Below are 23,744 nucleotides of genomic sequence, written 5' to 3'. Positions count from 1 at the left end.
TCTGTATTGCAGCAGGGACACCTACATGGAAAGTTACTGAGAAATACGAACTGAAATAAAGCTAATAGTAGACCTAGAAATTGGACTATAGGGAAAAACTGAAGTTCCTGTCTCATCCAAGGAAATATGGAGAATAATCACCTACAAGAGGTAAATTTCTGTGGGACAGCTGAAGTTGTTACAGGTTTCAGTACCGTGCATCATGTTTCATGTAACTATGTCTACAGATATATAGACCTGTATAAACCCTGATAAAAGGGTGACCAACGGTGACGAAGAGTACATCTTAGTAAGCTGCAGGTAATCAAAGGAGTCGGAACGTTATTTAGGTACTAAAAGACACCTTGTTTGAAAATCGTGGCACAATTTAAAGGTCTCATGTGAAATCGCAGAGAAAATGGTACTTGAAATCTAATTAGGAGTAATGCAATGGAAAGCAAAAAAGAAAAAGCAAGTATGACTACTACTAATAGTTTAATCTATATTATGTGCACTTACAGCCTTGCAAGGAAGTGGCAGAAATCATCACTTTCATCTTTTAAAACTGCACTCACACAGTTAAACAAACAAAAAAAAGACATTAGCATGGAGCATAAAAGATCAACAGTCTTCTACGCAGAGGTCTCTGAGCCCAGAGAGTCAGTTTTCTTCCATGACATATTTCCCTTTCTTTCCCATATTTCTTTACTCTAAAACCCTTCTCCAAGTGTGAGAATTCTTCCATGGATGTCCCTCTGTAGCAGCCTTTGGAACGTCCTGACAAGGGACCCTGTCCACAACATCCTCTATGATCTGAATCCAAGAAAAATATTGTCAGCAGCTTACACTGCCAACGTGATACATTTGGTACTCAGTATTTCTCAAGAACCAGGGCTCAGTGTCCTCAGTCATATCTGGCCTGAGTAAGCCATGGACAGATTTCACTTTGCAAGTGCAAGTGCAAGAAGTTCTTGAGGGAAAATTTTGCAGATGAACATGCAAGCACTTCTCAACCTGATGCACCCAGATTACTACCAACAGCTACTGTGGTTTGCTTCCACACCACTGACATTGACAAAAGTAGATTAGGGAAGATTCACACAATCCCTTCTACCAGATTAACTTTTGAGGCAAAAAACTACCAGTGGGGGGTAAAATACTCAACCAACAAAGCTGGATCTGGACAAAGACATTCCATAGTCTAACTGCATGTCTTCTCTGGTTTACAACCGTCTTGTTTCAGACCATAATATGTTTTCCTAGCACAGTAAAAAGGCATTGCCAGGTCTTAACAAAGAATAAAAAACTGCCAGAAATCTTCAAAGACAATATATCCTCCGAATAAAAACAATACAAGTCAGTCAAGGTCTTCCTTGTGAATTTTTTTTGTAAACTAGCACTACAAATCATGAAAATTATAGGAGAAGTCAACAATTTAAAAAAGTGCAACCTCATATATAAAACCAGCATGTTGAAAGCAAGACATTGCCATGGACAAGAACATAGGGAAGCTCTGTGCAGTGAGATGAAAATCTGCTACTTTTGTTTCCTGGGCCACTGAACATAGCTGTGTAAAAAGTTGGACTGCTCTGTGTGTGTAAAAAAAAAAAAAAGTGTTTCTGTTTCTACAGGCTACATCTCACAGCAAAATATTAGTGAATTTCAACATTACATTATATGATAAAACCCAGAAATATTTTCATACCAACATAGCTAGACACAGATATCCCCAGCCATCAAACTGGGGCATCCTTCAAGCAGACTATTACTTACCGCCTGTTACACTTTGCTATGTCATCAAACAGGAGTTTCCACTGGGGTCGTCCAATCAAAAGCCTGGAGTTTAAAGCTTGATATTTTTCACCAATTATTTTCTGCAAAAAACAAAAAAACTCCACTGTGCCTGATTTGCAAATTGCCTCGTATCACCCAGGGCTCCCATTTCTGACATTGGCTGACTTGCCATACTGCTGAGATATAAAACCTGAGCACAAGTACCAAACAGTTGTGATTAAAACTGCAGCTATTTTATGCTCCGATACCTCTGCTCAGTACCTTTGCAATGGCTCTCCTCGGTGTTCATTATACATTGTTCCTCTGCAGCTGCTCATTAATTTCCACATTACTTTTAAACCAATTTATTTAAGTCATAAAACAATAACCATGCTTCTATTACTCATTCCCTCACTGCCTTTTAATGCTAAGCTGGAAGAAACACTGCTGATGCAAAAATCATATTTCTGTCTGAAGTAAGCCTTTTTTTTTAACTTTGTACAAGTAACTATTAAGATTACTAGGTCTGAAAAAGTAACAAGGGAAATCTTACTTTTCTCCCTGAGAGTAGTTTGCCAGCTGTTTTGAACTGCTGTGAGAGCAGAAAGCAACTAAAACTGCTCCCCAGATGGAACCAAATCCATTTCAGCAATGCTAACTCACAGCATTTTGATAAGGTGGAATGCCCTCCCATTGCAGGGCATGCCCCTTCCTTGCTTTGCTATCCTAATGGGGCAGAAAGGCAGAGAGTGGTTACATCTTATCTAGGCTCCCACATTCCCTTCTCTGCTGAACAACCTGACACATTGCTCATACCAATGCAAACGCAGAGCTTTGGCCAACTCATCCTCTGTTGGGCTTTTATAGACAGGAGGCATTTGTTGCAGGGTGGGCTTGGCTCCCTCTTACCACACAGGCACAGGGCTTCTCTGCAAAGGGAGTATGAAATGAAACTGCCCTATTTTTGGTAGCAGTCAGCACTTTGGAGTAACAGCAGTGAACACATCAGCTATATGACAATGGAGAGTTGAGTTTAATTCCCCCTTGAGAAATTATGAACAGCGTTATGATTTATGTCAGCATTGTTCAATAGCCATAAAAAAGTGTCTTTAAAGAAAGACTTCAACCAAAAAGCTGATTTAAATAAATTCAGCAGCTGCTTGATCCATAATATCAGAACACTTTCTTTGAATTGACGGTTATTTCAATTTTGCTGTGTCATTGCATTGAAGTCCTGCTTCTGCTTTTAATTTTAAGCTAACAATTACATACCAGCTTCATAAATTAGGTATTTTCAAGTACCCCATTTCAATCGACATATGTTGTCCAGACAGTACATTTGTCATAGTCATAACTACTGTAGCTATCACATCATTTAGACTAGTGTTCCTACCAAAGCTGTGAATGTTATGCTATCTCCATCTGATACTAAGCAGATCAAAATCCTTTGGGTATGGTTTGTCACTGCATTTCTTGTTTAAAAAGTAATTGTTAGGCTTGGTTCTGGGCCCACTACAGTCACTTGAAAGCTTCCTGACATAGCAGGGTAAAGACTTGTATCTAGGCTTATGTGCTAAATAATGTAAAATGAAGATTGCTAGCGTAAATAGTTACAGGAGATGCCAAGATTTGGGGAATTAGCCCAGCCTGGGGTTTGGTAATACATGACAATTGACAGTTCAGTATAATTTTCAGGCTCATGCATCAAGAAACTTCTACCTTCTGTCTATATTTGAGGCAATGAAATAAAAAGCTTTTTAAAATAGCTAGTTTCTCTCAAAATATATATGAGAAGATTGAGCTTGCAAGTTCCTAGAACTATTCTGTTTTGATTCCTAGCCCAGAAACAATGCAGATTTCCCATCAAACATTTCCAATTGCCTGGTCTGTGGCCTGGCAGGACCTCTTTCCTAGAAAAGGAAGATATGGATTTCTACCCACACCTAAGCAAGTTAAGGGTACCAAACTAGACTGTCTTAATGCTGTAAGGATGGACTGGCTCTCTTTCTCTAGTAATGAATCAGTCATCTGAGTTTATGGCCTCATCTCCTGTTTTTAACATCTGCAGTAACCCCCTTTCTACCTTTGACTGACAGTTTGCATTGCCTATTACTCCAAGGTCTAGTTCAGTTTACAAACAACACTTGGCCACATACCTGTATTCCATCTGTTTGACTGAGGTACAGCTGGATATTAATATAGTCTGGCCGATTCTCCTGCCAAAGCTGGAAGGATGATAAAAACAGCTAGTGAAATAACATTCTTTCTCTTAATCTAAGTGTGAAGTCACTTGTGCCTTCTGTGCTGAGGGATATAGGTTTCAGCATCAGTGAAGTAAGCTTTTTAATGGAGAAGATATGATTGCATAGCACCCCTTTGTGAATGTTGCACATCATGCTGTGTACAAAATATTGGTTTTGGAAGCTACACGGCTCTTACAATCCACCTGAAATTGCAAATCCCCCTCCCTTCTCGATCTGGCTGCTGTCCAATGCCTAAAGGTCACTCAGACTTCCCAGTCTGCATGTGCTTCTTCCATCTTGCAAAGTAGGATGGACACAGATAAGTGCAACAGTGTGCAATAAAATATTGGTCATAGATACTCAAACTGTTTCATGCAGCTCCAAGAATAAATGGAGCCTGGGTCAGGCAGCCCAAGCAGAACTACCACTGGAGCTCATTTGTTTTGAGCAAGGCTACCATTCTCTATAGCGTGCCAGTTGTGTGGTGTGGACATACCTTGCATTTGAGTTGTCAGTATCCCTCCAAACACCCATTACCTTGTTATGCAACATACAGAGCAGATCTGCAAACCAGCGAAAAGATTCAATGTCCCTGCACACCCAAATGAAGTAGAGTCTTCTGAGCTTGTAGCATTTCCAGCCGTCCCTTGAAAATAAAATGTGTGGGTAATTAAAAATTATCATTTAAAAAGAAACATTAATTAATATGCTTTATATTCATTAACAGAAACATGAATTTCCATTAAAGGCTAACTGCTAAGTTGTTCTTCAAGCTATGATACATTAGACACTGAATTGATCAATGCAGCCTATTTGAATGATTCTGAGAATATTAAATCTCTAATGCAGAGCTAACAGCCATCATAGATACTGTTTCTACAACTAGAAGTTGTCAGCAATACAGATGATTTGGGCAGCAAATATGGATTCATGCATCATCATCAAACTTTTATTTTAAAGAAAAGGAGACATTCTAAGTTCAAGTGTATCTTGTCAATTCATTACTAGGTTTATAAAGCAACCCATAAGTGGAAAGTGTTGACAAATGCAATAATGTCAAGACTTAATTCTGCCCTTATATGTGAAAGGCTCTGGTTGATTACAACTAATAATAGTAGCAAAATCACATAGACCAAATCAAATCAGGGCTTCATTGTGTTAGGGGACTGTGTGATATATTACAGACCTTAGGAAATGCTGGTGGGTAAAGTGCAGCCACAGGCAGATTCTGGCATTGCATTTACAAAAACAGGACTCTTGTGTCAGATTTCTAATTCAATTAAACCACAAATAAGCACAAAGGAAGGATTTGAATGAGCTGGTAAATAAAATAGAAATGAAAAATGACCTGATGATTAAGGAGTTCAAATAAAGCACAAATATTCATGTTGGAGTACAAAAATGAGAATTGGAAAGAAAGCATCAAACTCAATAGTCCCCCTGCAGAAGAAAGCATCATCTAAGCAGATACGAACTTTTGTGGACTATGGAAGAATATGTGTTTTGGGGTTTATGTTATGTTTCCTATTTTATTGTATAATTTCCCTTATATTGTACCCCAGGTTTCTGGTAAATTCCCTTATTCCTCATGGCCCTGAACCCTGTTCTCTCACTGGTTGTTTTTTGCTGCATTGCAGTGTTTTTCCATATATGGTTGTGCCCTCCTCTTAATTTGCATGCTCTGCCCTTGCTCGTCCCTAGTTACACCCTTTTTCTAGAATGTTCTCTCCCTACCCTATATAAGGTGAGCACCATTTTAATAAAGAGGTCATTTCACCCTGGACCCTTGAAGTGTGCTGACTCTTCTCCCCTTGCGAGCCGTCATATTCAGGAAGTATTTTCTTAGTTGGCCAACACTGTTTTCTGTTGTTCTAATCACTGAAATGGTCGTGAATAGATTGTTTCCTCCTTTTCCTCTGAAATAATTTTCAGATAGAGAAGGCCATAGCCTGTTCACTTCAAATGCTAATCCTAGGAGCCAAACCCAATCAAAAAACTTTCATGATACACCTCACCATACCCACTGTGCATTATTCCAAACTCTAAAGTTGGAATATGTATAATTAGAAGAGTATTAATAGATCTATTTAAGTGATGGTTCCAATCACTGTCTTGCCTCCTCATACTGCTCCCTGCCCTGAGGAGCAAGGATAGAGACATCAGCGGCACTTCAGCAGCGTAGAGAGGCTGAGAACTCACCTTTCATGTAAACTTCCCACAGAGAGTAAAAAAAAAAAAAAAAAAAAGACTTGGGAGTACAGTGTCTTTCAAGTCCTGATTTCAACTTTTTTATTTATAAACTGCTGACCTGTCAAACAAGATTTCCTCCATCTCTTTCTGACAGCCTAGACTAAGACAAGCCCTTAGGAAGGGTCATAATCTGGTCAGATGTGATGAGAACTATAAGCAATAGCAAGCAAAATAAGTGCCTTTCACCATAAAAAAGGACAAAAGAAGAAAAAAAATGCAAGGCATTTTGTATTGAGATGCTGCAGTTCAGTAACAAAACACCACTCATGGTGATGAAACATTGCAGCTGGACAAAGAGGCTGGACTGCAAGACTTCATGAAACAAGTCAAGCATAGATTTAAAATAGCATCTCAGACACATATGCCTGGTCTACCTCCAGCAGGATATATTATGCAGTAAAGGTGCAATCTCCCATTACAACCCAATCCACATGTACATAATACTTCTTGCATGTTTCTGTGTTACTTCCGCTCAAAATAAAAGCCATTATTTACAGACCCTACTGCATGAAAGCCACTAGCTTTCCTTAAAGTACGTTGTATTTTCTTAAAATAGGGCATAGGGTTCAACAGCTAAGTGGAGGGAAGGGCAGGGACAGGAATCAAATTATGTACATACAACAGGAACATAATGGAGCAGGAAACAAAAGACCACCTCAACAGGCTTCTGATCTTCCTCAGACACGCATGTCCTTGACACAATAGGACTGGCCTCGCTGTTTTGCAGCGCTGGCATTGTAAGGCAGTTTGCATGTTCATACCAATTTCTGCTTCCAAGTCAGGGCAAAGACACAGGCAGGCCATCCACTGAAACAGTGCTTTGTTGGAGGAGGGAAGTAGACTAAGATTGTTACTTTTTCCCAAAATGATTCCCCTCTATATTGTATGGTGCACAATGGGAAGAGTGGCTACAAGGGTAGGTTATGGAATTGGTTCCTTAGAAGTCAATTTATGGTTTTATGCAGATAAATGGACATTGCCAAATCCTTTGGACACTACAATTCTCTGGCAATGTCTGTGCAAGTTCCTACATCCTCTGATAACTGGTAGAGGCAAACATCTCATTACCTGTTGATGGCTTATCATTGTGATCTGTGACATTTTTGCTAAACACTGTCAAGGATAATCTATCACGAGGAAAACAGTAATTTTATTTGCCTGAACTCTAGGCTTTCAGCAAAAATGTACCCTAGTTTTGAGAGGATGATTCAGACACTCTAAAGAAAAGAAAATGAGGAAGCACAAGACCCTTTGAGGTCTTTTGCACTATGAGACAGGTGAGGCTAATAACTTGCAGTAGCACTTAGCACTGTCAGGTCCAGCCCAGATTAAGGACATAAGAAGGTTCGCAGCATCTAAATTTACTTCAGCTTCACTTTGGAGTTAGAGCTGATCACTGGCATGTTCATCTTGGAACAAATGCTTTAGTTGTGCATTTTAAAGCCCTTGCAAAGCCAGCTAGCCTCTCAGCACCTCAGGGAAGGTTTGCTGCTTTGGTTGGCTGTTTATACCGGGCCTTTGAAACAGGGATGCTTAACCTGTGACTGGAGCTCTTAGCCAATACTCTAACAAATAAAAAGAAATCAATAGCAAACACAAAAGCAAACCTATTTCACACAGCATAAGATTTGGTGTGAACCATGTTGTCAATGCAACAGAAGAACAAGAGGTAAAAGGTTTGATCTGCATAGAATGTCAAAGGCTTTAAATTAAAATAAATTTTTTAAAAGGAGAGAGAGAAAAACAAGAAGAAAAAATAAGAAAACAGTATACCTAAAATTTAAACTTTTCAAATGGAGTTAAACATCGGAATACTATCTGAATTCAGGTTGATTCCTTTCTTTTAAAACCTTAAACTTACATATTGACAAAAGTCAAATCAGGAGAGCTGGCCCTGCATTTCCAGTAGAAAGACTGTCACAACTGCCTGACTCTCAAAAACTCACAATTATAGTCTGCAGCCTCATCTGAGATGGGACTAGGGGAACAAGCCTAGGTGAAGGACTGTGACTACATTAATCACAAGCTAGGCTGGTGGAAAGGCTAGTGACACTGTCCCAGTCGAGGTGCATTACTGGCAAAACTCTGCCACGACTCTTTGGGTTACACAGCCAGTATGAGATAATTTATGCCCTTCAGGGATATCACAGTCCTCTAGATCTCTCCAAGGAATCATTTGCTTATACCAGTGGAAATTTTTTAAGACTCTCAAAGTTTTTCTGACATGCACTGCTACTGTAAATTGGGGGGAAATGGCTTTGAAAGGCCAGCTCACTTACAGCAGTGTGTTGAGTACTGATGCGAATGGTGTAACTCCAATACCTCCAGCCACGCAGAGACTGACCTCGTAGTTCAGGGCTTCCTCAAAGGGACTTCCAAAAGGTCCATCCACATACAGTCTGCATAAAGAGCAAAAAGGACACTTTTAGAGAAAGCTGCTAAAATCAGAGAGAGGAAAAGAAAAGTGAGCTGGAATTAAAACCCTGGAAAACTTTATGTAGACAGAAATGAATGTACAGGTGGTATGAAAAACTGCTATAAAAAATCTCTTGGCCCATTCCATCATTAGACAAGCTATTTTTTAATCAAACAAGTGGAGGTGACTAAGTTATGGCTGCCTTTTGTGCCTGGCATTAGATGGCAAAGAAAGTGCTGCACTAGAAACAACAACAACAACTTGGTGGGTCTACGCAGGATTGAAAAGAATTTGGCTAGGCCTGCCTGTGAGGTTCATCTTATTCAGGTTTTCTGAAGAAGGAGAAAAATTGCCAAATTGTTCCTCTTTGACTCATGCTTCTCATTATTATAACCATTTTGTTCACTTGTTTTCAAAGATTATTTAGGAGACTGTGCATACTCTACATAATGAAAGGGCATAAGCTTCTCCTTTATAACATCAGACAGAGAAATAAAGGCAGAAGAGACTTCTCTTTTCCCAGACAAAGTCTTCCAACCCTCATCTGATTATTTCCTTTTGCGGGCTGGATTTTAGCCATAATTTTAAGTTCTCGGTCTGATCTTGTTTCTTTTAATTTTGTGGTTTGATCCTTGGCATCATCTTACCAGTCAAAACAACATCTTGTTTGGGTGTCTTCGGCCAATATGATCCCTTTTAGGAAATTTTTTCCAGATCTCTGCTATTGCTGACATCTGAATGCCTAATATGTTAGGCTCCTTCTTCAACAATGTCTTAACTGAACACAGATAAGTACCTACTTTCTGAGGGATCTGGAGGGCGATCCTTAACTATGCCCTGTCTTATAAACTCCCTTCTTGGTGTCCTGCCTGAAGAGAAAGGGAGAAGACACTGGCACAGCCACAGACATTATCAGAAGGCATTGGAAATGCTGACAGTAAATTTTTATAAGTGAAAAAACTTTATAACTAGGCAATCTGCAACATAAATATGCTTATTCTCATTTCTGTCTTTATTCTCTACAGAATTCTACAAACCTTCTCTTGGAGAATCTCAAAGGTTTTCACAGTCAGGTATGTTAGTTCCAGCATGATGGGAATATTGGAAAAACAAATCCACGCCTTACTTAATACAGATAAATTCTTTTGCAAAATTGGGCCAAGACAAACTTAATTGGCCATGTGTATACAATATAAACAGAACTTTAAGTATCTGCTCATTAAATGTTTCCTGTTACATAATGCTTTATACCACATTTGCTTAACAAGGGTTTATTTTCCACTAATGAATGATACCACTGCTGGTGCAGAGTGCAGCAGCAGCTGCTTTAAGAGATCTAAATGTTGCACTGTCATTTGACTGAGCAGGTGAAGGAGCATCTATTAGTTAAATAAGCAACAGAGGAAATGTTCAGAAGCAGGTCATTACAGTGAAATAAATCTGGTCCACAGGACATTCTGAAAGAAGTCCACAAATGTTATGGGTCTCAGATGTATATGTAACAGATTTAACCGAGATCAAATTTTGGGATACCAGAGTATGTCAAAAAGAAAAAAATCAAAACAACTGGATACCAAAGACAGGCAACCGAGGTCCCATGTCATTCCTGGCGTACCTCTTATACATGTTATCCTAAGCAGACCGTGCCTAGCTGGTGAAATCTAGAGAATTGCTCCTAAAGGTATGAAGGGCAAAAACACAGGCCTGAGGGAAATTCCTTACATTTTGGACACGCAGCACTAACTTTTCCTTGGATACAGAAAGCCAACATTTTGAGTGAAAAACACAAGCAAAAAATATAAAAACGAACTAGCAAAACATATTTTTCGAGAAATTACCACGGTGGATGTGACAATAGTCATACACTGTAGGGGTGCCACTTGGCATAACTGCACTATTTGAGGACTACCTGAAGTATGTATGTCTGATCTCAGAAGGGATTAAGCAATTCCTGGGAAGTCTGAGTGCCACTGAATATCACTGCCATGATCAGGAGCTGAAACATGCAAAAACTAGATCCGGTCACAAGAAACTAGTCAAGCACAGTGCATGCCAGAAATTTAAGAAATAACCTGTAATTATATATGTATTTTGGTCAGATTGCTCCAGTTTGTGGTCCATTAGCCCCATCTGGCCTGCAAAATATTTCTATTTGCCCACTGTGTCTTCCTCTGAGGGAGTGAGGAGCAGTTGCTTGGATAGCAAATGCAATCAGAAAGCCAAGAACCTCCTGCTGTGTCTGCATGTGGTCCAGCACAGAACAGCCAGAAGTCACTGCTTCCAAGTGTGAGAAAGAGAAATGGGGAAAAAGGTGGAGAAATATTGCTACTGAGTTAACCCACTCCACAAGACTGCTTGAAAAGACTGATTCCAAGGATAACATTATCTCCCTGAAAGATTTTGTTGGATGTCATAAACGTGCACCATTTTAATATGGGGATAATTAAAACTAAGATAAATGTGGCCCTGATGCCTTAATGGCAGTGGTCATTTAGGAATTGAACCTTCTTTTATTCAAGTCAGTGAAAGCAAGAAACCTTCTGATGCCATATCAAAAGGCACAGGGTTGAACAGAGTAGTGATTCAGTCATAGACTTCTGCAGAGATTATGCATTTTTGTTTCTTGTCAACATGTTCCTCTTTTCATTTGGTAGGACTGAAAAGTTTTGCATACAAGTAGTTCATTATTGCAAATGAAATCTCACAGCACTCAATAAAAAGACAAGTCAAGCCAAGGGGGGTAAGATGACTTTGTTTCCTGAGTTGTGCCCCAGATATATCACACTACTATGCTATGCTCTCCTATGCCCCCAGCTTTAATTTAATTAACATGAAGGCAAGGAATGGAATTTTACTAAAAGTTAAGAAATTGACCCTTCAGGCAAACTTATTCAAATAACGAGTTGTTCTTTCCACATGTATTCATTTCCAGACTTAGGAGTGCTCTCACTTATTCTGGTACAACTTCTTAGCTCAGAAACAGAAAAAAAAGCTCTTCAAAACAGAATACATCACAAAAAAATAGCAGAGCACATTATTAAAAAGCATCTTACAGATAGATGGTCAAAATATTTTCTATTTAAAGCACATTTCTGTAGTACAGTGGTACCAAAACGGCCCAGCAAGCACTAAACCAGCTCGTTCCAGTGCTGGGCAATGCAACTGCATTAACATGGGGCTGTCCCTAAATTGGGCGACATTGTCTCAGAGACAAAGGCAGCTGTACTGGTTTTGAGACCCAAGTTATTATCGTCCATAAGGAATTGCCCAGTGATGTGTGGAGATACCTACTTACCCCTCTTGGACTTGGATCTCCGTGCTGTGCTTTACTTCAGGGTGTAGGTGCCCTTAGAAAAGTTTAATGCTTACATTGTACTTCACTACCCACTAGTAAATGATGATAACACCATTTTTTTCCAGGTTCTCTGGGACTTACAGTAAGATATTATCTGGGATATTAGTGGAATAACAGATGGATAGGGGAGTTATTTCAAGAAATTGTAGGAAATTTTAATTAAAGAAGTATCATCGTTTGCAAGCTGAACAAAATGCTTGGATACAAAGTACTGTATAGAGGACAAAAAGTGAAGTCCTAGTCTGGTTGAAACTTGTGGAAAAGCTCTTACCATTGTCAAAAGAGTAAGGATTTCACCCAGTAGCATGAGATTTTATATCCTTGGTATTCAGTTCTTACTAAGACCCAAATGTAGGTATCTTTGTGTGAGCATACTAAGTTCTTGATACAGTCACAAGACATAGTCAATACAGCTAATGGAGCTGAATCCCTCCCAGTTCCTTATAAAACTCCTACATCATTGACTTCAATAGTTAAACAACCCTCCTACCATGCTTGTTCTTCTCTTTTACTTGTCCTACCAAAACAACAGCTAAGTACTGATGGATACAGCCGGAGAACTCCAAGGAACTGAGCAATGGCTGAAGCAGTTTCCTTATGTTCTTCTGCTGCTGTAACTCTGATGCACTAGAGAGATGCAATCCCCCCCTCTCTGATAACCCACAATACCAGCCTCCACCCCCACATGACAAATATTCAAAAAAGTGCCTCCATGTTCCACCCACATTTCCCTTCATGCCTGGGACGGACTCTCTGTAAACATCTGAAGAGCTATTTCATTATCTCTCTTCAAATTCCTTCTTAAGACTCCTCTTTCCTCTGATAGCTGAAAAAACAGACTACTGATGTGCTCACTGTAGCTTAGTGATATTCTGGCTCGGTACCATCTCACTGTTTCCTGAATTTTGCTGTCTGACTGTATCCATCTGTTGTCTCCTGTTTCTCCAGTTTAAGTTGGTTTGTCTCTCTGCTGTGTGACTTTGTCTATCAAGATGGCTTCCTGATGCATGATTGTTTCTTCAGGGCACTAAGATAATTGACGTCAGTGAAGAATTACTGGAAAGCACCCAAATCTAAACCTTGTAGCAGAGACAGTCTTTCATATGGTAGGCCTGCAGACAGCAAAACTGACTACTGCAGTGTCCTAGAACATTTTGGAGTCCAAGGCTCAATTCATAGTTCTCAGTAAAAACCTAGCTACAACAAATGACGGGATTTTATTTTTCAAAGAAGCTGCAATTATTACCATCAGAGATTTTCAAATATTTTCTGAAGTAAAAATCAAGACAGCTACTCCATTTTTTAAGTCAATATATAATACTTCATGTAATTATTTAAGCCTCAATATATGAGTGTAAACTCTGATGCTATTTTTCCAGAGGGGTTGTGATTACTGACAGCATTTCAGTACCAAAAGCCTTTACAGAAGAAGAACCACCACTAAACAAAGCCCACCAGCCTTGGTTCATATGGATTTCCAAAACTACAATGGCTTTCAAGGTTTAAAAGTGTCACAAAATGTGACATTTGGCATGTTAGATCAGAGATTCCCATGTGTTCTCCCGAAACTGTGAAGGATGATGTTTCCATTAAAGAAATCCGCAGCCCCTTAGACAAGTAAGACTGCAAAACCCAGTGGGTCCAATTAACTTTACATACTATTTTGTGCAAGATTGAAAAGGGTTGTGATTCTAATTCAGGTTTCATTAGGCATTTTCTTCTGATTTTATTAAGTGCCCGAGTTTAATTTCTGATTGATCATTCACATTTTTTCCCTTCAAGTTCAAACATATTTCTACAATATGTACCAGAAATTGTAAAAGTTTCCTTTTCCCTTCTACAGAAGAGGATTTCTTGATCAGTTAGTGAAGCATCCGATTATAACAACATAGATGGCTCCAAACTCTACAGAATCAATTAGCATCAGATTTTCTTCCCATAGAAACATACCAAACTATGATTTTTAAAATCGTGTAAGAGCCATTGGTTTTAGTAATTCTTAATTCTATTTATTTCTCCTTGACTGGGCAAAACAAAACAAAATCACCTGTTCTTTAGCTTATTATACTCTCGACGGCCCAGAGATGACCAAATAAGAAATTCCAGTTTTACATCTTTAGCAGGAGGAAATAAAGTTGAAGGCATGATGACAAGGACAAGAAAGTGAAACAGTGGAGCAGGAACCTGCATTTTTATGGTAAGGTTCCTCCTGTAAACCCCTAATTGAGCTACATGGTTTTCTGCGAGACACAGTACAAGTTCATAAACAAGATACCATAGGAGTAGGCTAGAACATTATAGCAGCAGAAGTTGTACAACAACCTATTGGGAACTGGACTTGTAACAGAGGAGTGAGGAGGATGGTAGAGAACAAGAAAAGAATCTCCTAACTGTGAATGAGACATTCAAAAAAGCATGGAGATTGAACTCCCACAGATGGCAACAGAAAACAGACTTGCAGAGCTGACATACAATCTTGTAAATGAGGCTCTTCCTTGCTCATGACTCCTAGAGAAATCTGAAGGCAACTTCTCAGACCAAGTTAATTTTCCTCAGAATTGAATAAAATTATCTAAACATTGCCTAGAATATTTATTGAGAACAATATTTCTGATTATTCATTGCTGACTATCACAGGATAAAAGTAACATTTTAGACTATTCATTTACTCCATTAAAAAGGTCTATAAAACCACTGTGAGAACTACAATCAAGTATAATTATGTATTGAGGCAACTTTGTTCTCTTAAAGTACATGTACTTTCTGTTCCATATTCTGGGGTCAATACTCTTAATTAATGTAGTATTAATTCTTCTCCATGGCAGCCTTTTTATGGTCATTTTTTATAAAATGTTTCCAGAATGTATTCACTTGATTAAAGATCACATAATTTAATTTTATTATAACAAAAAATCCAATTTTAGACTTTTTTCCTTACCAATTACAGTTTTTATTTTGTGAAGTGCCTTGCCTCTCTGTAAATTTGTGTCCTCCCAATTCCGCTTCAGCTAATAAAGAAAAATAAAGAGTATTTGTGATGACTATTGCAACTAGTGACCTGTTTCAACTTGCCTTTTGAAAATTTAGGTTGTTACATGATTAAGTGATAGAATGCTGTAGACCAGCAACCACAATCAGGTTGAATGATTTGGCTTTATTTCTCCACAACTCATTCACTGACACAGTAGTTATCTGTCTGTCTCACTGCAAATAGAATTTCTGCTTTAGAGTAATGCACTTCTGTATTTGATCTTTGGTCTCTTTCAATACTTACAGGAAGCTTTTTGTTGCCTATACCATTCCCTTTGGTGATCGTCTCAGAGTTGCCATCTAATACATGGCATGGAAGTATTGCCAATATTAGCCCTCTTCCTCGCTTGGTAAAGTATACTGACTGGGACAGGATATCCCATGTCTCCACATCAGTGTAAGTACCTGCAGCATCAGTATCTGTAGAAGCCTAGAAGACAAGGGGGCTATTGTGTATGTTTCAAACACCACTAGCTGGATAAATAGCGGTGGAGCCAAACAAGGACTGTTGGCAACTACAGCCAAGTATTGTTGATAGTAACACACTGTGAGAAAGAACAGAATGTGGCTGGAGAAGGGACCAGACACAGGTAGGGCAGCACTTTTCCGGGACAAACGTCCTTGTTCTGGCTCCCGGAGAAACACACAACACAATCAACCTCCACTACACCTTTGAGCTGGGAAAACAAAAGTTGGCTTCTGCTGACAAATCTGAAGGATGACAAGTGCAGGATTTAAAATCCTAGCTAGATATCTGCAGAAAAAATAGGGGAGAAGAGAAGCAGCTGACTGGACTGCTGGAAGACAGAGCTGGCAGCAGATCAATCTGAAGACAAGGCCAGGTACATCATGGTTCCCTTCAAAGTCAAGCTGCTCAGGCTCTTTGGACTAGATTAAGCAGAGAATTCAAAATGAAGAGAATATGAAGAAAAAACAAAGAAGGACAAATCTCACAATAAATTCTGCTGGTGGAATGAAGTAGTTAATCCTGCAATAAAACGAGATTGTTAATATATAGTAAACCAAAGCACAAAAATTACTTGAAATGTAATAAAGTCCCAAGAAGAATTTGTCATGTCTCACTGCTGACTCATTTCTGTCTTAAGGCTTACATTGGGCAAGTAAAGTGACTTTGTCCAGTTACAAGCCCATCTTTTTTCTGGAAAACTCTTTTTAGGAAAATGTCTCTCATAGCTACACTTTCTTTATGGAAAGATGTTCTCCATAAGCGTCACATCCTATACAGGTCAGTGAATGTGCCTATAGGAGTAAGTTTCCTTCAGGGCAGTTTCACGAAGCAGGTAATTACTGCTTTGGGTCTATAAAGAATCTGTGCTTGAATTTAGCTGCTAGAAAGCATAGAAAAGACATTCTCTAAATATTCCTCTGACAAGAGATCTGCAAGATAGTGATAGTTCAACTTCAGATGGCTTCCAGATGTTCACTGATGGTCAGACAAGCTCATTTCCTTAGGCAGACAGTCTCGTATCTGGAAAGGGATACAGAAAACTGGCAAGGCCAAAATGGAAAGAAAGAAAACCTGTTGAACAGTAGAGCGAATCACACACAGTTGTAGTAAAATGGCAGAATAAGAGTGAGATCACCCAACTTGGAGAAGGAATTTCTGAAGTCAACAGAACCCTAGAGATGAGTCTGCATATAGATTCACTGGCAGAAGCTTATCAAGCAACCAGAGAATATACTGCATTACATCACAGATGAGCTCAATGCAGTTCTGACTATCCTGACCTCTTTGTTTTTCTCTGAACATGCTCCAACTTCTTATTTCAAGTTCTGTTTTTCAGAGTGAATGGCCTGTTACTGTCTGCAGTGTTCCAGTTTCAGTCCTGCCAAGGACCTGTATAATGACATTATTATTCATAGGTGGCAGTGTCATTGTTCCTACCATACAAAGATGCCTCTGTGGAGCTCTCTTGGGTTATTGAAAATAAAGAAATTTTTATCCCTTGAATTTTTAAATTCCTTCAAGTTCTTACCTTTCTGTGTGCTGTAAGAGTACTCATAGTAACAGATTTTTAGCATTTCTATGACTTATATACAAGAAGCTTACAGAGGACAGGTGACCCCAAACAAAACAGATGAGTGACTTGCTGAGAGACAGAGAGGGGACTAGTGTTTAAGTACTTTAAATACACAATTCTTCTCCTAACCTTTCCCACCTCTGCTTTTCATAAATATCCTGAGGGTTACAACCCACTGGATGAGAAACACTGCTGCAGGGCAAGGTGACTGTAAGGAACTGAAGAGAGCAGATGCTGGGCATCACAGCATCTGGCATAGAGTCAGGATCTAAGCCAAAGAAAGTTTTCCTGTAGGTTCAATACCCGTTCCTGTTGACCAGGACCCCAAAATTGCTCTGCATATATACACTGTGTATGACTGGTCTTGCCACTCTATAAAGACATGAGATTTCTTGCACAAAATCAAGTGTCCTGCAGCTCCACACCAGTAAAGCTGATCCCCATCATGTTTGTTGTCATTGTGAAATGCAGATTACAGGACTGTGCCTCAGGTCTAACATAAAATGCCAGTTTTGATCAGTCAGAGAGGACGATAAGTCCAGACTTTTAATCCTATCTCCCTTATGCTGATCTACTGCCACTTCCAGAATGTCATTTACATCCTCAGATATACTCTTTGTTTTGGTGAAATCAGGTAACAACACATTCTCAGAACTCCCCTCCACAAGATAAGGGATACTTAGTTTAAGTTTAATTAGCTTAATGCTTAAGTTTACTCAAAGCCACACCTCAAATACTGTGTCCAGTTCTGAACCCCTCACTTCAAAAAAGACATTGAGGTGCTGGAGTGTGTCCAGAGAAGGGCAACAGAGCTGGGGAAGGGTCTAGAGAGTAAGTCATATGAGGATTGGCTGAGGGAGCTGGGGTTGTTTAGCCTGGAGAAAAGGAGGCACAGGGGGGACCTTATCACTCTCTACAACTACCTGAAAGGAGGTCGTAGCCAGTCTATTCTCACAGGCAACTGGTGACAGGATGGGAGGACACGGTTTCAAGCTGTGCCAGGGGAGGTTCAGGTTGGCCATCAAGAAGAGTTTCTTCATTGAAAGGGTGGTTAAGTATTGGAACGGACTACCCAGGGAGGTAGTAGAGTCACCATCCCTGGAAGTGTTAAAAAAATAACTGCATGTGGCACTTAGTGCTAAGGTTTAGTTTACAGAGTGATGTTGGATCAAAAGTTGGACTTGATGATCTCTGAGGTCTTTTCCAACATTAATGATTCTATGATTCTAATAGGTTTCATAGTGTGATACACACAGACAAAAGGCTGTTATAAAGTATGATCCCCACAATTCCCTCACCCCATGTCACTGTTTCTTCTTCAAGGATGATAATTTCTCTTTTGGTGAACAGTCTGACATTTCTGACTATTTCAACTCATCGTCCTTTTCTTCCATCCATCTCCTAAAATTTGCCAGATCATTCAGTAATTTCATTACATTTGCTCTGAACTATATTATCCTCCCTAGTAATTAAATCCAATGATTTAGTTAATTTGGTGTTTACATCTCCCTCCTTATAATTCATTATTTGATATATTGAAAGAACACATCTCAAGATGAATTGCTGCCTATTTGATATCTCACTCCTTTTAAAAGTCTCTGCTTAAGAACTGTTTGCTGCTTGCCACCTGTCAGCAATGGCTTTTTCTTTTTTTTTTTTTTTTTTATATTTTAAAAAACTGCGTTGTATTCTTATTTAGACAATACTTTGCTGAATTCCCTATGGAAAAAAAATCTGATTCCAGAACAAAAAAGGGGCAAAAATGCCACTGAATTACATGATATCAGTATTTAGACCTGTGGGACTAAAAGGTGTATTATCCACTATGCAAGTGTATACATATACTGAGTCTGCTTTTTACTCTTTATCCTGCTGTGGTACCTGTATTTGCAAGCAAATACACCACGAAATGGGCAGTACACAGTGGATGAAATCCCAGTGCTCTAGGTTCAAACAGAGAAGAGAACTGCAACAATGACTCCATTAAAAGTTTGTGAGGCACATAAATACTCCTGTAATGGTGGTCACAAACCCCATCGATAAATGGATCACAATCCTTAATGAGCAAGTAAAAGGAAAGGAGTACAACATTACACAAAGGAGTATTCCTAGAGAATCGTTGTTTTACGGTTTCCATCTGTCCAACTGATGGTTCTTATCTGACAGTTTTAAACCTGATAGTTTAAAAAAGGGTAAACAATAGCTTCGTATCTCATTGGAGAAGCCTTGCCAAGACAAATAAAATAAAGAAAGGGTAAAGCTGACTGTGGACAAAGCCACCATCCTTATTATTTCCTTGTTAATTTTATTTAATCAGTTTTGTTAACCTTAGATGACAATGTTCAAATACTTAAGTGCACAGGGGCTTTTTTTAACACCAGTGACCCAATGATAATAAAACCATAAATGTAAAAAGAAGTACTTTTGATATATATTTTTCTGAGAAGAAGTTTTAATGGTATAATGTCCCTTGAACTTTCATCCTCCAAGGGACCTTCAGTACAGAGATAAACAGACCCCAGACTCAGCAGAATCAAGACACTCTTTTTGTTTTTTTAATAGATGCTAAGTATTTCAGTCATGAGTCTTCTCCTTGGACATCACAAGAAGAATAGAACAAGGGAATGAGCCAAATTTCATTGGCTCATAATTGCCAAAACATTTCTACATGGTGCAGATGCTATTCACTGGTGCCAGAATCTGAGTGCAGGGCCAAATAAATAACAAAAAAGTTAATTCAGTGAGGGGGGCACATCTGACTACAAACAGCTGGCATGGCCAATACAGAGATAAATGGATTTCTTAAGCTCCAGTGGTACTTTTTAGAGCTGCTTGCAGCCAACCTGCTTTATTTTGCTATCAAATGACTTGAGAGGGACAGGTCAAATTTTGCTAACTACTGTTTGCACTGATTCTTTAAAGTGGATTCCTTAATTGTAGTGCAAATATGCACCAAGAAAAAAAAGTTAACCATCAACCACTACACAGCCAGTTACTGTCATCTAACAATGTGAAGGCAAAATGTGTATACACATGTGATATACATGTATACAATGTAGTGACATGTATATATGTCACTACATATACATGTATACATGCATACAATGTGATACACACCCAAAAATGCTTTCAGACAGCAAAGCACTGCTACAGATGGAGCAGTGAAAGCTAGAAAAGTTCATCATCTCAGCTTGGGCTGACTGTGGAAAGAGGGAAGCAGGGGCTGAGCTTCAGGGGACAACCCTTCTGCTGCACTTGGAGCTTTGAATTAGATGTTCAAGTGCTAATGGAACCATGGGTGAAAGAAGATTTGGAGACACTGAACTCAGCCTGTTTTCTCCTGAGGACACAGCAATTCACAAATAAATTCACAAGACACAACACAAGACGGAAGGAGCACAGGTTGTCCATCAATACTAACATCACTGGCATGTCACAGAAGAGCAGTGCCCAGAGCCTCTCATTACAGCCAGAGCCCTATGTCACTGAACAAGCTCATTAGATTTTGCTCTGCTGATGCCATAAAGTAAACCTGTTCTTTTGAATTAAGGTATCGTTCTCCATGTAATGTGTGGACTGTGCATAAACCAGAAAGTTACATCTGCCCTCCCTCCCTTCCTTCATTCCTTTCCTTCCTTCCTTCCTCCTTCCCTCCCTCCATTCAGACCACATAATATTCAGCATCACTGCTCCCTTCCAAGTCATTTAGAAAACAAACATTTTAGATTTTTTTTCTTTTTACTTCAGTTCAGCAGCACATTTTACATATGTGAGTTGAAGCAAAATTCCATGTTGTTTCCTTGAAACAAAATAAGGTTAATGGAGAGGCTGGCATGTAACAACTGTCCTTCACAGAAATTCTGTTTTTTCTGTATGGAAAGTGGCACAGCATTTCACTTGGGCATAACTGAAATACGAAACCAATGACTTTTACAATCTTCAGATCAGCAGTCCCTGCCCTTCTCGCTCAGAAAAACTGGCACACACACTAAATTGCCCACTGCAGCACCCTAAAAAATGGATTTTGATACTTTTTAGTTTTTCTTGCAACTTATGCTAAAAAATTACAGAAAGCTTGAGTTTGGTTCGCAGCTCCAGATTTTACCTTACACCAGCTGGAATGAAGTGCCAGTTTCCTAGATTTGAGGAAACTGAGGGGTATTTCTCCACCTTTAAATTCTCACTGATAGACTGATGAGCTGAAATCCTAGAGATACTTCTCTTGAAAACTGCAGGAGATGCTCTTGATGTATTACTAAGATCAGAAAGTTTCATTTTCACAGTGCCCAAATGGCCAGAACATCAGATTTATATCCTTTCACAAGACAACATTACATCTTCATGATTTGCCTTATCCAAGTTGAAGTACAAGAAAATGCATGACACAGTTCTACCACCATTTCTTTGGCCTTGGTCTGGTAAAATAACACCAGGTGATGGAGAAATTGTAAACAACTACTTCCATTGCTGTATTTTCCCCAGCAAGGTAAGAAGTATGGAACAAAAAATAAAGTACAAATAGCTTTCAAAGTCTTTTGAGAAGGGATGCAATACTCTCATTTTGGAGAAAAGACTGGAAATAAATGCTCACATTTCAAATATAGTTTAGGAAACTTCAGCTATCCATGCAAAAATTAATCTACTGTAAGACCTTCAGAATTGGTTCAATATAATAAAGATGTTTAATCTGTTATGGTGATTTGTCTAGAAAAGAAGAAGTAATTAAACCTTAAGAATATTAGAAATCACCAACAGTAATGTACCTAAAAATTCTACTTTAATCTTAAAGACATAGTATAAAGTAAAGGAAAATACAAAGCTATAATATCCTTATGTAACATCATGATGGACCATGCAGAGGCAAACAAGACCTCAGTCCCTGGAAATCTGACTTTCACTAGACATTTTTGCGTACTTTTAAAAGCAGAGAGGATACACAGAATACTTGCACTGATAACTGCATAGGTTTTAGTATAGGTTATAATTGCCATACTGGTCAAGTGGATTTGGGATCCCGCTCCCATGTGTTTTTTTTGGAGTATGCAGCAATTTTGTCTTATATAAGCTCCCTGAGGAATGCAGAAGTTTTAAATGTTTGATTTTAAATGAGAATTTGATTCTAAATGACTTTCAATCATACACAAATTTAATTTAAACCTTGTATTATAAAGATACCTCGACAGCAATGGATAATGAAGTCATAAAGCAAAGCGTTACATGAAAGTTATTAGGCTGTAAGGCAAATGATTTTCATATCTTTTCTTTCCGGTTAGTACCTGTAAGACATCTTCTTTCATTGCTTTGAAGGAAGAAAAAATGTCACTACATTCATGATTCCAAAGAAACCCATCACTAATCAGCTCACTCGACACACGTGATACCTCACTCTAGGTGCAGACGCCTAGACTGGTAATTTTCTGACAAATCTGTAGCTCACAAAATTCTTCCCTTAAAAAACAATAACCAGGAACTCTGAATATCATCCAATTTATCTTCACTATCAAACAAATCAGTGTATATCTTCTATTCAAACAGCTTTTGTGTTCAGATTTATCTACTTTCGTCTCCAATTCTGCTCATGAGCAGCCTTAGCCAGCTAATTAGGCAACACTCAGAAAGGATTTGGCAGCTAATATCATGGGCTGTTGCAGTTCTGCAGCTGCTAACAATGTTTTCCAGCTGCTAGCTGTCTGGTCATTCAAAAGCACTTGTGATTCTTGCAAACCACTTGACAAGGTCATAGAAGAAGTTTCCTTGGGGCTAGGCTTGGCTCACTGGGCACTATCTCCCAGCAGCCAACTCCCATCCTCATGATTGAGGCTAATTAAGATTTACAGTAACATACTATAGGATGAGATGGCTTTTCTACCACTGCCAATTCTTAAGACTTGCTAGTTCTGAGCTACGCTCTAGCCCAGCTACTGGGACAACTTCCTCCGTGAAATGGGGTGGATATAAGTGTTTATTTGAGGATGCTCAATTCAGAGTAGTCCAGTTGGCATCCCACAGCCCAGATCCCTCATCCATTTCTCTGAAGAGACAGGGAATGGCTGCTAGATCAACATGGGCCTGTTGCTTTCCCTGATTATCACCAAGAGTTTAAAGGCCATGAAAAAGAAATGTGAAGTGTCTCCCTTTCATATATATTAAAGAGCCTGGCTCTCAGAATTGAACCACTCCACCAGTACCACACACCAAGAGGTTGCTAAAACTGAAATCTAGGCTCATGTCCTTAAGAGAACAAATCCTTGCCCATTTTATGTAAAACTAGAACACCCTAACAGTCTCCTTTGTCTTGAAGGTTTGTGCTCCCCTCTACTCTGTGGTATTAAACAGTATGAAGACAGACTTGAGGCACAGATGAGATGCTTATCTAACAGTTTACCTGCTTCTTCAAATCTTGTTTGGGGAAGGGCCAGAACAGCAATGAGTGTTGACAAATTTCCACCATCGTTAAAGATCAGGAAATACATTTATGGCTTACATCGTACATGAAACATAAAAGATGACATGGCAGGCAGCTTTTTTTCCCTCCCAGTTTCTTTCATACGTTTAGGTCCATTTCACCCTTTGGTATAACCAGAATCTTTCTTTTCTCCCTTTTTCATCAAGACTTACTAACAAAGCACCAATCAAAGATGCTGCCTCCTTTAACA

At 39.0% G+C, this 23,744-nt stretch overlaps 1 protein-coding gene across 1 annotated transcript in view; it reads right to left on the bottom strand.

The window, feature by feature from the left end:
- NOX4 (NADPH oxidase 4) overlaps positions 1 to 23,744 on the bottom strand; it is a 101,652-nt gene that overhangs the window by 3,738 nt on the left and 74,170 nt on the right. The window contains exons 14-17 of the mRNA XM_027744606.2: positions 8,525 to 8,644; positions 4,533 to 4,641; positions 3,909 to 3,977; positions 1,753 to 1,853 (exon numbers count right to left, since the gene is read on the bottom strand). Of these exons, the coding sequence (XP_027600407.1) occupies positions 1,753 to 1,853; positions 3,909 to 3,977; positions 4,533 to 4,641; positions 8,525 to 8,644 (399 nt within the window). The remainder of the gene's footprint in view (positions 1 to 1,752; positions 1,854 to 3,908; positions 3,978 to 4,532; positions 4,642 to 8,524; positions 8,645 to 23,744) is intronic.

The sequence above is a fragment of the Pipra filicauda genome, unplaced genomic scaffold, assembly GCF_003945595.2.
Source record: "Pipra filicauda isolate LSUMZ 115617 unplaced genomic scaffold, ASM394559v2 scaffold141_size4267151_pilon, whole genome shotgun sequence".
NCBI classification, from domain to species: domain Eukaryota; kingdom Metazoa; phylum Chordata; class Aves; order Passeriformes; family Pipridae; genus Pipra; species Pipra filicauda.
Note: the sequence above shows the minus strand (reverse complement) of the source record. Positions and strands in the feature narration are given on the sequence as shown.